The 18,837-nt window shown below is 38.3% G+C and overlaps 1 protein-coding gene across 13 annotated transcripts in view; it reads right to left on the bottom strand.

The window, feature by feature from the left end:
• The window catches only part of BAZ2B (bromodomain adjacent to zinc finger domain 2B), a 272,845-nt gene that overhangs the window by 25,907 nt on the left and 228,101 nt on the right, over positions 1-18,837 (bottom strand). For 8 of the 13 annotated variants that reach the window (XM_030580012.1, XM_030580010.1, XM_030580011.1 and 5 more), the window contains 8 exons: positions 16,432-16,494; positions 13,224-13,368; positions 9,179-9,846; positions 8,330-8,606; positions 8,007-8,162; positions 7,128-7,288; positions 5,270-5,580; positions 4,751-4,886 (listed from right to left, as the gene is read on the bottom strand). In XM_030580012.1, the coding sequence (XP_030435872.1) occupies positions 4,751-4,886; positions 5,270-5,580; positions 7,128-7,288; positions 8,007-8,162; positions 8,330-8,606; positions 9,179-9,846; positions 13,224-13,368; positions 16,432-16,494 (1,917 nt within the window). The remainder of the gene's footprint in view (positions 1-4,750; positions 4,887-5,269; positions 5,581-7,127; positions 7,289-8,006; positions 8,163-8,329; positions 8,607-9,178; positions 9,847-13,223; positions 13,369-16,431; positions 16,495-18,837) is intronic. The other 5 variants (XM_030580018.1, XM_030580020.1, XM_030580021.1 and 2 more) reach the window with 2 other exon arrangements.

Below are 18,837 nucleotides of genomic sequence, written 5' to 3'. Positions count from 1 at the left end.
CTAATGTATGTGGACAACTACATAAGAGGTTGTGGTTGCAGCACTGTGATATCTGCATAGCTCGTGTACAGTGTGAGGAATTAAGCCAAAGGAGAAATGCTTATACACTGGAAAAACACATCTACATTTAACACTGATGGCAAAGCATATAAAGCAATGAATACCTTTTACATTTGATTAAATGCTGAAGTGAAGCAGAGCTACTGGATAATCACAAAACCCACTGATAGCACATATGCTATCTCAGGGACTCTCTCTCCACTTATGCCCTATGGCAGAAGTCACAATCAATTAGAATGCTCTTGTTGTCTGTCCCTAGGGTTGAAATCCTAGGGCTAGAGAGCAGGGCATCCTTAGATCCCTCTGTTCTGGAATTTACTCTCTTATAATCTGCCAGTGCCAAGACTGGCAGCCTTTAAGATGCAGCAAGTCACATATTTAGTCTCACTTTGGGTTTTTCATCTGGTTCAACAGCTGGTAGGGCATTCACTGTCTGCAGATAGGGCACAGCACTGATGGGCACTGACTAGGCACTGGTTAATAATTGTTGGTTTTTCATTGTGTAGGAAATTTAATCAATTTTAATTTTGCATGAAAACAAGTTCACATGTAACAAAAGACATGACCAAAATTATTAAATAAAATGCCATCATGTACATCATTACTATTATGCAAAAAGGAAGAGTGATGCAAAATCATAACGAAAATCATGTTTTCTTCCTCTGGAAATGCTGCATGTTACCCTTTTCTGACTTTAGGTTGGCATTACACTGGGCATATGGCTAGGAGTATGTAAGTAGAGCTTTATTTAAGACGTGAATAAATTTAAAAGTAGGTCAATAATATGACAATTACTTGATGGAGTGAGCTGGGTAGAAAAAGAATGAAACACCGCATCCCTAAGGTTTGTGGGGCAAAACAGTCTGAAATGTTTCTTTTGCATATGTTAATTGCAAGATCTAGTATGTAATATGGTTTATAGAACTGTATCAAGTAATTACATTTTAAAATTAGTACAATATTTTAGGAAAATAATCAGAAAAGGCCTGATCCAAATCCCATGGAAAATCAATGGGAAAAATGTAATAGGCTTTGGATGAGCAGGGGCAACTCTACGCCCCAGCATGCCAAGCGTGTGCTTGGGGCGGCATGCCACGGGGGGCGCTCTGCCGGTCGCCAGGAAGGCGGCAGGCAGCTCCGGTGGACCTCCCACAGGCGTGCCTGTGGATGCTCCACTGGAGCCGCGGGACCAGTGGACCCTCCACAGGCACGTCTGCGGGAGGTCCACTGAAGCCGTGGGACTGGTGACCGGCAGAGCACCCCTCGTGGCGTGCCACCGTGCTTGGGGCGGCAAAATGCTAGAGCCACCTCTGCGGATGAGCTCCTATTTTAACTTCTAGCACTAAAATAATTCCAATTCATTATTAATTTTCCCCCAGACTGCAGAAAATCATGATGCCTATATCTCTCTGCAGTTGTTTCTCAGTACAACTTTTTGTTTTGTTTTGTTAAAGTCTTAGTAAGTTTCAAAAAGGCACACTAGCAACAACTGGATACAGAATTTACACCAAAGGTACAGCATTAAGATAGAATAATGGCATGTTTTAGTGGTTGGTTAGTACAAGCCTAAGATGCATATAGCTTTGTGCCTTCAGCTGCACATAGTGTGAATAAATGGAAAAATAAAACACAACTAGACATTTGACTTACATTTTAAAAACAGAAAATTTAGTGTTTTTATTTTCTGTGGGGGGTATATGTCTTCTTTGAGTCTCCTGATGTGGAGTGGGTCTTTAAAGTGAGTGCAGTGCCCCACCAAGGTCCATGGTCCTTGTATAGACCAGACCATGTAAATGACTCCTCGCTTTCTCAACTGGACCCAATAAGACATGTCCATACCAATACAAAGTAACCTGTAATTAAGGGATTCTGATTTCATGGGCAGTCATATTTGAACTCTTTCTAGACTGCTATAAAATTGAAGGTCATACTGTAGAGTGGTCAACCTGAAGAAATTGCCAATTTTGTCTTGGCTAGATAGATACAATACCTCAGTATTTGCTATACAGCAAGGGTGGCCAAACTGTGGCTCGTGAGCAACATGTGGCTCTTTTACAGTTTACACACTCCTCCCCCATTCTCCACCAACCAGACTTCGGGTGGGGGGAGTTCAGGACATCTGGCTTGTAGCAAGGTGTTGAAATAGGGGCTTCTCAGGGGAGGTGGGTCTCAGGGCTTCCGCCCTGTGGAGCACACCTGCTGGGGTTTGGGGCTTCAGAGGGGCGGGATGGAAGCCCCAAGCCCTGGCAGGTGCCTCCCATGGGGCAGAAGTCCTGAGCCCCAGCAGGTTCGTCTGGGCTCTTGAACTTCTCAAGACTGTTGTATGTTGCTCAGAAGGTCGGTAAGTTTGGCTAATGCTGATATAGGGAATACTTGGGAAATAATGCAAATAATGAAGTAAGTATTTAGCTAAGACAATACTGGCAGGTTCTTAAGTGTGACTACTGTATATTATTCAAATGTAATTTTTATTTAGACCTCTGACCTCAGTGTAATGGGGTATTAATATTCTTCACAGACCTATTATACAGGCAAACAGACAATTTGTGTAGCTTTGCTGTAAATGTATTAAATTAAGTGCTGGAAGTCATGGCACATGTCAGTCAAAAGCCATTGCAAATGAAAAATCTAGGCATTGAAAATGAGCTGCTTAATAGAGAGTTAAAATACGTTATTGTTAGTTTCAAAATACTGCAAATGGAGAGCTGCTATAATAAGCCTATTTATTTTTTCAAATATTTTCTAAATTATTATTAAATACAATCCATTTTAAATTAAACAAGTTACAGTTTGATAACTTTTGGCTGGACTATGCAGACATTGCTTAGAGAAAATTCTGTGACTTCAGGATCAGAGCCAGATGTGTTAATAACTATTTTATAAATATTTAAGAAGAAAAAGGCAATGGATCAACTGGAGACAAAGCCAACTGTTCAAGTGCCTGATACAGTCATTTGGACCTCTCTGAAGTCATCATACTTTTAAAGTAGGAAAAACTTCATTATGTAATAGCTACCATAACATATATTATCTATTTCATTTTATATTTACATTAATGTATATTTTAAATTAATTTGATCTATTAATACAAATTTACAATTTACATTTTTAGAAAACTATATATCATTTAAATTTATGTAAGCTGACAGTCCATAACTGAACTACACAAATGAGTTTTACATGCAATCATTTTAGAGCACAAACATATTTTTGATCAGACATCTAATCTATTTGTGGGGAAACGGGAGAAGAAATGAGAGTAGAAAGCATAGGAAATGGAACTCCTACTAACTTCAGTGGCTAGTTGCCACTTCCAAATTCATTAACATAGAAACTGTTTTGGTGAATACAGGGGAAAGACTTTAAGATGATGACTGTTTTAGATTATTCATTTGCCTTGTTTTCTCTAGTCCAAAGTCTGTAACTATAAAAATATGAGTGCAAAACATGAAAAAATTGCAATTTAAAAAAGGAAGAGGAAATTCTGAATTTTAAAAATTGTTCTTATGCAATTATTATTAATTATTATTATTATTATTATTATGGTAAAAGTAATAATACCTTTCAGGAATGAGCCCTTCTACTAAATACCCAAATTCCCTGTGTAGTTCAATGCATAAACCTAATTCAGAAAAACTGTGAATTAAACTATACCTCACTCTCAAAGTCCCAAATTACACTTTAAGCCATTTCTGTGGTCTTTTGGCTACTCTCGTAGTATCTATAATTCTTTGATAGGAGCATAAAACCTTATAATCATAGTTTGTATCTGTAAATTATCCTTCAATTATCTATCTAGAAATACAAAGCGTACCTAATGGATGGAAGTGGGATATTACTTCTATCTTGCTGGTTCAGAAATGAGGGGAGGAGCTAATAACTAAATAAAAATGCTTTTGACAGTGCCCACCATATTACACTGACAATACTGGAGCACAATATTGCTCATAAAGCAATTTTGAGCTGGTTCAATAACTGAATGAAGATGTTTACAAGTTAATATTTCAACATTAAATACTCAGCTATAAAAGTTTTTTCTCTGATGAATGTTGTAGCAGTCTTAAAACTTAATTTTCAGAAATTTGAGGTTCAAAGCTTCATGCAAATTTTTACACATGCATTTGCATGCCTTTTTTGTATGTGCAATTAACACAGCTCTACTTGTTAAATGGGCATGTGTATGAGGAGATGGACATTACAACCCTTGCTTATATATTTGCCCAGTTTGCATGTTCAGTCGTGATAAGTCCGCATGGCATGCAAAGAAGCTACACACATTTTGGAGCATCTCAACTTTCTGAAAAATCAAGCCTTTAATTACAGTATGTGACAATCAAATCAGTCTTCATGAAGCTAACATCATGGATGAATAACTTTCAGTAATATGGTGTTCTCCATCAGAGGCATGGAAATACCTATTTTATGCTTACATGTTAATTTCAAAGAGTAATTGACACCTTAAAAATGAAGCAACTAGTGGAAGAGCTTTCTATTATAGGAAGTTTCATAATGCTGAACTCAGCAAAAGTGAAATCTGTACAATTTATGCTCATAAGAGCACTATGTACAGTTTAACTGTAGTAAGTTTTAGAAGTGGTAAGAGATACATTATTAATCACAGTATCTTAAAGTGGGGAAACAGGATACAGGAAAGTTTAGTTACAGTATTTCTTAAATGAAAAACACTTACAACTTTCATAATAGATTTTTCCCATGCTATTGATTTCTGTAACTGCTGAATGCACAGCGCTACCTGTGCAGCACTGCGAGCTTCTGATAAAGCCCTTCGCCATACCCTTAGCCCTGGAGCAATATCCTCTTCAATTCTGCATTGAAATACAGAGAAATTAAGTAGGTCACATCCATATTTGCTGATCTCTGAACATGGAACAATCATTATCACATTGAAAGCCAAGCAATGACGAAACGTACACAGCCAATAAGTATAAGGTTTAAGCAACTAAATTTGATGTAGTGCACAGACTGTGGCTACGTGCCTCAAAGCTTAGTCACAACCAGTTAAATGTAAGATAACTTTGCAGGATTATCAACATACATAACAAAAAATATTTACAAAGCACCATGCAGAATAACATGATCCATATGGATCACAGACATACAAGAAGATACATAGATAACAGGCAATAGAAAATAGGCTCCAATTAGCAAAGAAGCACAATAATTTTTCAAGTTAATCTCAATAACCTACCCGTCACCATCACCACTAATGGATGGTGCAGGAGCAGGGACAGTAACTGTGCCCACATTATCCAGTTTGATCTGAATGGTGGTACTTAAGGGGCTCTTCAGATACCTTCGCTCTATGTTCCGCTCCAAGTCAGCAAGCCTGGTTACAGCTATATCTAGAGGGTTGTCACTCTTCCGCTCTAGAGCACTGGTATTGCTGCCTTCTCCTCCAGCACATTCTCCATCATGCTTCTTATACAATTTAGTAAATGACTTATGTTCATAATATATCAGGTCTTCCCTCTCCGATGCAGGCTTGGGACATATCCAACCCTATATTTAGTAGAGAGGTTTACAAACATTGTTTGATGCTGTAACTGGATAAGTGTGGGAATAATGCAAAGGTGGGCAAACTACGGCACACAGGCCACATCTGGCCCATGGGACTCTCCTGCCCAGCCCCAGAGCCCCCAGCCCCTCTCCTGCTGTTCCCTTTCCCCCGCAGGCTCAGATCGCCCCACCGCTGGTGCAATGCTCTGGGTGGTGGGCTGTGAGTTCCTGGGACAGCACCGCTGCAGAGCCCGGCCTGACCCGGAGCTCTGTACTGTGCAGTGAATGGCTGTTGCGCCGCCAGCCACCAGTGCTCCAGGCAGCATGGTAAGGGAGCAGAGGGATTGGATAGAGGGCAAGGGAGTTTGGGGTGGTGGTCAGGGGTGTAGATGGGGTCGGGGCAGTCAGAGGGAAGGGGGTGAGAAGAAGGGGAGGGAACCATGCCCCCCTCCCCTAATCAGCCCTCCATACAATTTCCAAAACCCAATGCAGCCCTCAGGCCGAAATGTTTGTCCGCCCCTGGAATAATGGAATTTTGTATTTTATTAACCTAAAAAAAAATCAGGTACTGTCTTCAGCTGATGTCAGTAGTTGGTAATCAGCTTTTTACCCTGTCTTTCCCAAACTACTCAGATAATTAAAATTATGAATCCCAAAACATAAGCATAATCAAACCATTAGCAGAATGGTCTCTCAGCAACAGCATTCTCTCTCAGAGCCCTCTGGAAGCAACAAGTTCCATTAGCCTCTGATGACAGACCACTACAACAGATTTCTGATTCTGACAGGAAGGACCCTGCCAGGTCTGAGACCTCAAACCACAGGAGACAATGTGCAACCCATGGCATGGAAATAACATCCAACTCTCAACTCTAGTCCAGCCCAAACATCAGATCCAGACTGCAGCCAGACATATGAGCTGGGCCTACAATCATCTTGCATAACGCCATGATTTTAAGCATGACCAGAAAGTCCTGAGCTTCTTCAGACTCACAACTCATGTGGTACGTAGTTCCTCACATGCATGGGCGTATTACATTATTCCACCAAAACAAAGAAGTTGAAATGCTCTTTTATTTATTTTAAAGAACAACAAACCACACACGGACATACAATGGCGGCAGGAAGTGCTACAGCTAAATGGCTAGGCTAGCCCATACCAATCAAATCTTTGCAGTTAAAAACAAGTCATCGCCCAAAATGGCATTATTCCCAAAACAATGAAAGGCATAGGGCTCTGGGTGCTATAAGGGAATAATCTGGGGACTGCCACTCTGAGAATCTTTATCCAAAGATTTAACTGTAATAAAAAATAATACTATAATCTACTTTTCCTTTTATGTTTGAATTAGGAAGAGAAAGAGAGAAAATATTCCAGCTTCTCTGATACAAATAGTGAAATTATATTGGATTTGTTCCATTTGCGGACTATAAAATTAATAAGGAGGCAGTTATCCCTAACAGCAAAAGAACTGCAAATATTGCTTTTCAATTCTTATTACTTTAATAATAACATTTTTGAAGAAAGATTTTACTGAAGGCAGTTTTACCTTAACTTGCAAACTAGCTGATACAACTCTCCGTTCTAGGTCTTCCACTTGGTGAAGAATAGCCAGATCCATCTGCATTGCTTGCTCTTCTACTGACCAGTTTTCCACAATGTCTCGAGTTACCTGGTTTTCCTCGTTTTCATTTATTTCAATAATTGCAACTGCATTTGGAAGTCAAAATTGTATTATTTTATTTTAATAAACTTTGTAACTGATTTTTGCACACTCAAACCTGTTACTTAAAAAAAGTGTTTAATGATCGTTATATGAACTTATTCTTAATACACCCAACATGAATGCTTAATTTTGTATTGATCCTGTCACATATGCTTAAAGAATTGCAACATCAAGGGTGTGGGTACACTGAGTATGCACTGCAGTATGTAGTACTGTGAAGGTTCTGGGCAAGTGAAAAGAGTGGCATAATTCAGACAGGTCCCCAGGGCAAGGGGACCAGAAAGCAAATGTGAAAAAACGGGACAGGGGGTGGACAGTAATATGTCCCTATATAAAAAAACCTCCCAAAGAATGGGACTGTCCCTATGAAAACCGGACATCTGGTCACTCCACCCAGGGCTATCTGTATTACGATGGAGCTCTCCAGAACTACCCAGTATCAAGAGGCTACAAAGTTGTTTTAAAGACACTTTAGACCCTCTCCTCTCTGGCTGCAGGTTCTGTGTTAAAGCCAATATCCTTTTTTCATTAAAAGAAACATACTTAGTTAAGTGAACTAATTATTAGATATTGGCCTAAACCAAAAGCTCAGATCTGGACGAGCCGAGCATTTAAGAACCTATAATCTGGATCCAAATGTACCTCAGATTCATCTTTACTTATTATCCTTATGCCAATCAAACATTCATATCAGTTACATACCATCTCTGTTCTTGATGCAGGCCAAAGTAATGTAATCCATGTGTTTCTGTATTTGCTTCTGTAAGGCCTTCTCTCTTATTCCCCTGAGATGTAGTACTTTAAGCAAAGCTTTTAGGACCTCTGGATCAATAATTCTCCACCAACCAAATTGCATTTCTGAATCAAGACAAGTTTGCAAATCTTTTACAAGCATTTTAAACATGAAGCACTATTACAATCAGATTTATTTCAAGAAATCATGCAAACAAATGTTCTCATAGTGCGGCAGCATTAGAGAAACTCAACATTTAGACAGTTCTGGCACATTACTGCATTATGCTTACCTTCTGGTATGGGTTTTGGGCTAGGATAATCTACTGGCTTGGCTACTTCAACTCCTGTAGAGGGAGCAGAAGCTGTTTTTTCAGTTTGTGGTACCGGTGATTCACTTTTACTTGCAGGAACACTGGGCGTCAAAAATGAATTACCATTTCCTTCTGACAATCCTAACCCTGATCCAACACTAGGTAAGGGAGATGAAAATGGAAGGTTTGAAGTAAGAACTCCTGTAGGCCATCCACAAAATTGAAGTCCCATTATAGGTAATCCAGTCTTCATCTGCTGTATCAAAAATATTTTTAAAACATTACTATTAATTCTATTACTAGTGTGGAGCTCCTAGAAACCTGGATTAGGATTACTCAACCCTTGTGCTACGCATAATAAAAACACAAAAGAGGTCTTGATCCCTGCCTTAAAGAGTTAAAAAAGCTAAGATGCCAAATCACACAAACAACTAGTAACCCTATATGGTGAATGTTTAGAAAACTGTTGCTTCTGATGACCACAGTTCTGAAAATTACTATTTGTAGTTATCTTTTTTCATTCAATTTCCAACTACCAATTGCCAACTTCTTTATACAAATACAAATGATTTGAAACAGTACACACAAAATCATACAAATTGTTAATTTAAACATCCTTGTTTGCCTACTAATCTACCAATCTAAATCTTTTTAGCAAATAGTACTCGGCAGCATTAAAAAAACATTTCTAAGAATGAATTACATTTTACAATAGTTTTAAAAAAATACAAGGAACAAAGGTACAATGGTATGATCAGCTCTCAGAGGGAATTTCACCTGAGTAAGGACTGCTAGATCAGACACCTCAAATTGTAATTAAATACCAACCTGAAGTGATGATAATGCAAAAGGATTTATTCCCATAGGACTCTGTACAGAGGTTGAAGTGATATGAGGAGATGGGACTGGTGAAGGTGATTTTGAGGGAGGATTTGAATGCAGAGTTAGCGAAGAAGAAGAAGCTGGTGTATCTGAATGGGTAACTGATGCATCATCACATGGTATTCTTGGTAAAAGGCTGAACCATTGTCTGCTCTTTTCTGTAAGTGTCTTTAACAACTGGTCATTTGGAATTAATGGAGAATTGTAAAACTTCCCTGGTCCACTTGCAATGGGATTAAAAAGATTATTAGAATCTGACTTTTCAGAGCTGCTTTGTGATATGGTGGGATGAAGGCTGCAGAGAGAGTTTTTAGAGTTATTTTGATAAGATAGTGTACACCCATTTGCTGCACTGCCATTGGGTTTTTGTGACATAATGTCAGATTCAGGAGGCATCTTTGCTACCTCCAACAGTTTGCTTAGCTTTGAAAAAGAGCCAGGCTTCTGTAGAAACAAATTAGTGTTATCCTTTTCCTTAAGATCCTCTTTCTGCTCACAGTGACTTGTATTTATACAGTTTACTTTTTCCTCTGAGGTCTCAAACATCTCTTCTTTGATATGTATGCTTTCTGCTTTTTTTAACTTCTCTTTTTCTTTTGCAATTTCTTCTAGACCTGCAAAATTGAAACAACTGTAAACTTAAAATATCAAAGGAGAACCATCTAACTTAGACCATTCCTGTAATCAGGTTTTATATGAAGAAAAACTTCATCAGTCACTTCCACGTGCTCTAGATCACCATGTACTCTATGAAATTGCCTTCAAGCTCTGAAAAATATTTTTAAAAGGACAAACACAACACTCAAATACACTTTACACTGTACTTTCATGTGGACGAAATTTCACAGCCAACTCAAAAGAGTTTGAAAAGTGGTTTATAACAAAAATGCTCAGACCCTTCTCATTGTGTTGTCAATTGTATTGTGTTTTTTCCCCTCACCAAATCTAAAACAGATTTAAACTTTGCTGTGTATCAGAGATGAAAAACTGGACCCACTGAATTTAGTAAATAGCTCCTATTGAGTTCAACAAGGCCAGGATTTTGCCCCAGAAATTGCTAAGAGATTCACTTAACTTGCATACAGAACACCAATGGAATTCTGGAGCAGTTTGTCAGTTCTAATTTCTTTGGAAGGGGCAAAATTTTTACGGCTTTGTGCTTGTAAAAGTTACTATTGACTACAGAATTACCAAAAAGTTTCACGTTCACACCAGGAGAGAAGGATATTTTCTTTTAAATTTATAGGCTATTTCTGTAAACTCTCAGCCCTCCAGGTGGGGGAGAAATAAGAATGAAGACCAAAAAAAAAAAAATCTATTTCACAGATTGGATGTCTCCCAAAGATAGAAATAGGACATTAAAATTCACAATCCACCCAATTAATTTTTAATTAAAAGAAAGCGGGGAATTTCATTACCAAATACTGGAGGCTACTTTTACCTGTTTTACTCGTTATCTGAAATAAATTATTTGAAGAACCTACACAATATAATGCTTGGGATCTACAGATAGCTAAGCAGATAGATGAATAGAATAGTTTAAATAGCTAAACAATTTACAATACAAAATGCTGAGGTTCAGAGTCCATGTCAGCTCGAATATCTTTGAGGTGGGGAAGGACCAGTTTATAAATAGGTAAAAAAACTGTTCTGTTCTCTCCTCTCTCCTGTTTTCCTGTCAATCCTCTGTCTTCCTCTGCCCTTATTAACATATGTCAACAAGCATTAATAAGAATCTTCAAAAAGAACAAAAGAGGGGGAAACGGCAGAGAACAGGGAGGAAAGAGGAGGGAAAGCGCTCAGCATGGCAGCCATTTGTTTGCTTAGTTTCTGCATCAGTTAGTGCAGCTGCATAATTACAGATAAACAGGGCCCCTATTTATCATCTATGTCTGGTAACACCTGCAGGGGTTATTTGCACATTCTGCAAAACCAGAATAATTTCAACAAGGAAAAAAGCACAATAGCAAGGAAAATGTACTGCTATAATTTTGCATCTCTCTTTCTGAATTTTTAATGCACCCACCACTCTAGTAACGTATCTGGATACTAATAATGTTGAATTTACCAAGAGATCCAAAATGGGCCTGACAGGAAGAAACAATTTCAGGAACTGTACAGGTACTTTACAAGGAGGTACTTTTGATCGCTGGACAGATGGCTTACTGTTTTATGCATCCAGTTTCCAGTTACCTACACCCAGGAACCATAGGTTTCAAAACTCAGCACGGCCAACTCAGACTTTCATTCTTCCGAGGTAATTAACTACTATACAATTTACTGAAAAGGGGATGAAGTGGGCAGGGAGACATCTTGCAGATGAGATCTTAAAAAAATCATGGGTTGGGTCTATATCCAGGAATTCTAATAAGTGAATTCTAAAATTGACATGTATCTAGACTTGAGGTAAATTAAAAAAAAAAAGTTTGTAGACAAGGTATATATTAACTATCAAAATCAGCAAACTCCATTTAAATTTTAGTAAAATAGACTTTAACGCATCCTGGAGGGAAATTCAGGTCACTCAGAAAAAAGAGGAGCATAAAAACATATTATGGGTTAATAAAGAAATGATTGTTTTAGCAGAGAACTGAAGAGAGTATCTTATTGTATAACAATCATGTTCCATTTTATTTCACGCCATATATGTAATCTCTAAATGCAAAACATTCTGAATATCTGCATAAGTCCTGAGAAAATTAAAATAGACAAAAATAATGCTTCTTCATACATTCTGTGGTCAACCTGCAGAATACATTGCCAAGGAAAATATAGAGAAATAGTTTAGCAACTGTCAAGGCTGATTCCCCACTAAGGTGAGGGCCCACAAGGGTTCTAAAAATTAATACTGGCCACTCCAGACTGGTATTAAACTCCCAAGGACACAGCTTCTCTCTGATCTGGGATGGGTAGATTCTGCCAACACTCAAATGCAAAAAAAACACCTGGAACCCAGAAAGGCCCACTTGGGAATTCCTTCCTGTGGGGTACTCTCAAGCCCTTTCACCCCTCTCCCCCCCCCCAAGAGCTGAGAAAGAAAAACACAGAAAGCAGCTGTTAACACTAGCTAACTAAAAAACATGTGCACAAACCTCTTAAGACACAAAAATCCAAATCCTGTTCTTAAAAACAGTAAATTTTATTAAAAACAAAAAGAAAGAAAATACATTTGAAAACTCAGGCTATTGCTAGATTTTTAAAAGAGCAATTCCAAAAATTAAGCACCCAAAATAGTTTCTGGGGGTTCAGCTTAAAGGTTACAAGCAATAAAAGCATCTGGGGTTAGCACAGAGGAATACACAAGCCATAAGAAATAAACAAAATAAGCCTAATCGTGTCTTTCTACACATTTTCTGATCTACTTACATATCTGGGTTCCAAATAAGCAATTCTAGGTCTGACTTTGATGATTTTCATACCTGGCCTTCAGCTTCTCACAGCATAACTGCTACCTGTTCCCCTCTTCTCCAGAGAGCAACAACAGACACACAGACAAAGGGACGGTTTTCCCTAATTTTAAACAGTTCTAGCCTCCCATTGGCTCTTTTGGTCAGCTGCCCACTCCTTTTTTTTTTACCTATGGGTTTTTTTTAACCCTTTATAGGTAAAGCAAGTAGAGAACAGCTACCAAGAGGTATTTTATAGCTAACTGGCTGGCTGGGTATCCATAAAAGGAAGCTCCCTCCCTCCCCCTTCATTTATCACAGCAACATTAAAGGATTTCATATGCAGCTACACTAGCTAAATCAAAAATTAACAAAAGGATATTAATTCTCTGTTTCAAGGGATAAATTAACCAACTAAAAATCAGAAAAACTCCCCTTAGCCTCTTCAAACAGCACTGCACAAATAACTAGGGCTATCACAGGTTAGTTTTTAGCCTTCTCCTGAAGGTAACAGGCCATTTTTTAAGACACAGATAACAGACTAGACACACAGGCAGTATACTTTTGTATAGCAATTTCTACTATTACTCCTTTCTGGTACTTACCTTCACCACTTTCCATGCCTTCCACAAAAATACCCCCACACTGGGGTAGAATCCAATACCGGCGTCTGTAACGATCCTGACCAAACATCATTGAGCGTAAAGAGTGAGAGGCTTCAAATAATTTCCTTCTGTACTGGCTTTGTTGCTGTTTTTAAAAAAGGGGGACGGAGGGTGGAGGATTATAATTCAGTGGGGAAAAAAATCAGTTGTTATAGTATAAAATATCTGTTCGGGCAAGGCCAAATGACAGCTCAGTGGCCACATGAGCATTTACTTGGGATATTTCACACAAGTGTTTTATCTAAAAAGCCAAATTGTCTTTAAATAATCAGCTCGGGCACTCTTTGATATATCCTAAATTTATCAGCTTCACTGTCAGGATGCATTCTGCAGTAGTATGTTCTATATTTTAATACCAACATTCAGAGAAAAATAGAATCCATGATTTCATTGCACTGGAACAGCCAAAATCCTATCAATTATGCAATACAGTAAATGGTGTTCAGAGTGCTGAAGTTACCCAGCGCAGCGTGAGATTCTGTAGCTCCTGATGAGAAACTAATGAATATTTAAATTGGCTTAGAGAAATTAGTTCAGTAATATCTGAACAGAAAGCCATTATTCAAACACAAAGTACTTTTTGGGAGGAGTGGAGGAATCTAACAGGAATTTCAGTTAGTCTACCTACTCCTTCCTCTGCTAAACTGGCACTCTTGGAAACAGTGTAGAATTCCCAGAACTGGGTGTTTATTGCAGCTGGGAGCAGTAGACAAACCAATGACAAAGCCTGGAAGGATGAACTCTCTTTAAATAAATAAAATAGGTACACTATAGTATCCCAATTCGTCAAATTTTCCCCATTCTATTCTCCTTATCTACTAACCTGTTTCCCTTTCTATACTGACTGCCATTATCTAAACACCTGATTCTACTGTGCCACTCAAAAACATATACAACTGTTCAGAAACTGAATAAGCAACTATTCAAGTCTATGCCATTTTGGGTCATATTCTAGGCACCTGGCTATTTTAGAATTCAGGAATGGTCTTCACCATTGCAAGGTTCAGAACAAATTTGACTTGTCTTCCTTACCAAAAAGTAGCCTATAAATCCTACAAATTTATAGAGGGACTGATATTGTGGAGGTTTCTTGCAAATTTCTTTGTGCTATTATCTTAAGTATATGTCACTTCTAGTCTATTCTTCGTTTTCATCTTTCCTTTCCCTGTAACATCACAGTGCTTTTAATATTCCATAGTATTTCTATGGCCAATGGCAGCACTCACACCAGAAATCCTACAGAAGTACATTCACATTTAACCCTAATTATATTGCCTTCATCCTCTGGAAAACATAAAGCTATTAATACTAGAGCTGACCCCTTAACTGGTGGTGACAAGTGTACTTAGCACCCCATGTGTTGAATTTAAAAGCAAAGAGCCAAGTTAACTGGTCTCCCCTCTACAATGCCTGGGAACTAGGTTCTGAAGGTCAACCAATAACAGGAGAGAGCGGGTAATTACAGATCACAATTGAAAGGGAAACCACACACAGGACATTTCAGGAGAGCGGGTCTCTTTGCATTAATTTAGATGGAATATATAGGCTAAAGTTGTTAACGTGACGCTGAATGTCCAACATTAAGCACTTTTAAATAAGGTTCAGGTTTCATCCTGGTTAGTACATGGCAATCACACTATTAAAAATACTTTTAACCTTTCATTAAAGATACAGAAAATAAGGGAAAACAGTTACAGCATTTGAAATGTAAAACATTAAATAAGACTTTCATTTTAACAACATCCCTTGTTCCCTCTCTCTTTAGCTGAAGAGAGTTTTCAGAAGGAAAAAACAGTCTTTTAAATGGTATCAAGGAGGGTAACAACTGTCCTTTGGGGGAAAGGTGACGTTAGTTAGCTGAGATGGGCTAGAGCTGTTACTGTTGTAGTTGTTAAAGTCCAATCCCATTCCCTGAGACAACAAACACGCAAAAGGAGAGAGAACAGAATATCAAAGATAGAAAATGCACCTTCTGTCTCTGGTGTTGACTTTCACTTGCAAACTCACTACTGGAAAAACAGCCATGGCACATGGTCTTATGAGCCATAAGACCTGGCAAACGTGTACAACCATTGGCCTATTTCAGTACTGTTTTAGTTGTCACTTTCTGGTCACAAGCTTACAGCAGTGTTGCAAGATATACAGTCTTGGCTGGCTAAGCCAGACACTTATTAAAAAAGAGGCAAAAGGAGACAGAAAAGAAAAGAAATAAGGCGGGGAAGGAAAAGAACACACGGGGTGGGTGGAGGTGGCAAAGTCACGCATCCCAGCTGGTGTTTTGGATTTAGCTGGAGCTGGCAGAGATAGTGATGTCATCTGGGTAGGTCTCTCTGTTTTAGTCTGGCCAAGACATCTCTCAGGATCAAGATGATGAAGGCCTGGGGTCCCACAATATGGTGGGGGTGGCAGCCAAGATGGCGAAGCTTGCTCCAATGGCCAATTTTTCTCCTTAAAGTCTCTTTCTCTCCAAAAATGGAGTTGTGGGTACAATAGCCCGTCGCCTCATTATTTTGTCCACACAATTGCACTTAAATTTCCAACACACCAATTCTGGTTCCCTGATCCCTGGTTCCACACTTTCCTTGTTTAGCAAGCATTATTTTAATACAGTCCTTGAGTTGTATCAGCAGGCCTTCTGTTTCCACTAATTCTGTCTTGCATTGGCAACTTTTCCTATCAACATTTGTCGTTATAGGTTATTGTGATACTTTATGAACTTCTACTCAGTTTTCACAATTGAGCTCACGATTAGGGTAAATTTGTAGGTCCAAGTATCGCAAAAGGCCCCACTATCAAGGGATGGGTTCTGGACAGCACTCACCAAGGACTGAGAAAAAAAAGACACTTAAAGAAGGGGGGTTGGTAAACTGATATCCTGTGAGAGTGGAAGTAAAAACATCAGCAGTAGGTAAGTTGGGAGCTGATTAACTGGAAGTAAAAGCACTTATTTCCTCAACTCTCTAACCTACTAACATGTGAGGGTTGGGGATCAACCACAAGTGCATGGAGAATGGGACGAAAAGTACAATGGGAAGATGAGCTGGGATCTGTGTCTCCTTCTGCCCTGTGAAAGAAACCCATGCAGAGAAAGTGCTAGAGGCAGAAAAAACAGATAAGACAGACACTAAAACTGATGGAAATCTCTTACCTTGGTGAGTTTTTCAATCTGTTTCTCTAATTCTTCAACACTTGCTGCCTGGTCCCCATCATCCTACACCCAATAAATACACAGTCATGATAGTTTATTTCAGGATAACGTAATGGTACTACTAACGCTACAGTACAAGAGCTTCATGTAACAAATACATCATGTCAAATCTGTGGGACAAATTCTACCCTAAGACATGGATGCAACTCCCATTGACTTCAGAGAGAGTTGTGTGCAAAAGTTGGAACTATTTGTTTGTGGCATATATGTGACTAGCCAAATATATCTTTACTTCTACAAAAAGTATTATAAATCTTCCTTCCCAGATGTATATGTACAGGGAAAGTGGGTGGACAGTCTTATTTTGTTGAGACTCTGTCCTTTTACAGGAAAAAAATAATTCACCTTGCAGATACACACTTAAAACTATAATTTAGTTTAAGTTTCATAAAGTTGTGTCTTCTTTTACATTCATTTTTGAGTGTTTTTCTCACATTAAATCATTGTCAGAATAATGTCAGAATCTGATCAATCAATCTTTGGAGAGAGAGAATTTGGAGTCTTTTTTCAATATTCACAAGAAAATGCAAAGCCACTTTAAATGACAAAAATTTGTATGGGAAATACTAGTACGGCTATTATTGATTTTTAAAGAGAGACCGTCTATCACTGAAAAATGTAAGCTTTAAATTCTCCTTGATGAAATTACAGCTAGAAATAAGGATAATTTCCATAAGAATTTTAATTCAATTCAGTAAGCCCTTGGAGAACTATAGTACTCCAAGAGAGTTCCATAACTTTCCTGGGAAGTCTCAATTACCCTTCACCCTGAAGCAGAAGATAGTAGCCTCCCCTATGTGATTCTTTATGCGAACAGCTGAAATTATACTTCAGATACTTTAAAGGTGAACTGAAAAGCAAAAATGAAACTGGAATTAAACGCAAAATTTGTGTGTTAAATTCCAACAATAACCATGATGGGGTGGTATGAGGAAGGGAGGCATTCCACGCAGAAATAAGATTTCATTAACCTTTTGTAAAATTTTTTTTGTGCTTCTTGGCTCACAAATGCAACATTGTGAAACATCACACATAACGTGGGTTGCAGTGGGACTTTCTGTATTTATCACAGATGATATCACATTCTGGGATATCTTAAGTCAACCAGAAAGCACCCAGACTTTTTCACATAGTAAAAATAATTAGAGAAGGTTAATTAAAAATGTTGAATGTCCCCCACTCCTGGAACCCAGCCTGATCACTGTGGTATTTAACATAGTTTTAGGGAAAACTCTCAAATTTCATTTTTGCATTTAATGACATCAGAAGTCTGTAGAATTGATTGATATGGCTGTGAGTTAAAGAAGACACAGGTCCATGGAGTCTTCCAATCTTCACAGATAAGACTTTATGAAGTAAGTCTTCCAGCTGAAACATTATTGTCTACTGTTCTTTTTTTGCACACTATCCATATTTTGTACTTTCAAGGGCATTGCATTTCTAAAGGTTCACTCTTTTTGCTTATACGACCATTCACACACAATGATTTTCTGGCAGTATCTCCTATATTCATTCACAAGGATAGAAAGACAGCAGGAAGGGATTACTGTAATTCCATACAGAATCCAGAATGGTGGCCAAAAGGAGAGTTCCTACAGCTGATGCTTAGTGTTTAATCAAAGGTATTTGTATGGATTTGAGTGTAACCACTAGTTTGCATATAAAACACTGTGCAAATATTAATCATTCCCACAACACAACCGTGAGGTACCGTAGGTAAAGAAATATGACTACCTTATTTTACAAACTGGTAAAATGACAGAAAGAAAGGGGCTGTGACTTGCTGGAGACCATATAGCAAACTAGAGCAAAAGACAGGATTCAAATTTATCATTTTTGTGGCTCCTTTCCCAGGCTTCTTCCACCAGACCACACTGGACTTGTGTGATGTTGTTGGAGATTCTGTGGAATTTCTATAAAATCTCAGTTTGACTATAACAAAGGCAGTTCAGTTTAAAAAGCTAATAAATATTTGTAATGACCCGCCTTGTGTCTTATAAGGATGTTGGGTATTAAAATATTGGAGCTAGTGATCAAGTATTGTGGAACTGCAAAAGACCATTCCTCTCACCCTCATCAACCTGGAGAAGTTGTAAAGACTCAAAGGTCATATTTGCTAACAAATTTCAATTATCCTTTAACTTTAAAAATATATACACATACACGGTTCAGCTTAAGCTCTTAAACAACCCTTCCCTTCTTTCAGCTTGTAGTTATACCAGATACCTCAGTTTCATAGTGGATATTATTTATTGTAATTTTTCTCTATACCAATGACTAAACTGAAGCTATCCTGATAATTAACGCATCCCCTTCTCCACTCTCCGGAAAGCTACTTTTATGCTT

The sequence above is a fragment of the Gopherus evgoodei genome, chromosome 11 (genome assembly GCF_007399415.2).
Source record: "Gopherus evgoodei ecotype Sinaloan lineage chromosome 11, rGopEvg1_v1.p, whole genome shotgun sequence".
NCBI lineage: Eukaryota > Metazoa > Chordata > Testudines > Testudinidae > Gopherus > Gopherus evgoodei.
The sequence above is the reverse complement of the archived record's forward strand: the minus strand, read 5'-3'. Positions and strand labels throughout refer to the sequence as shown.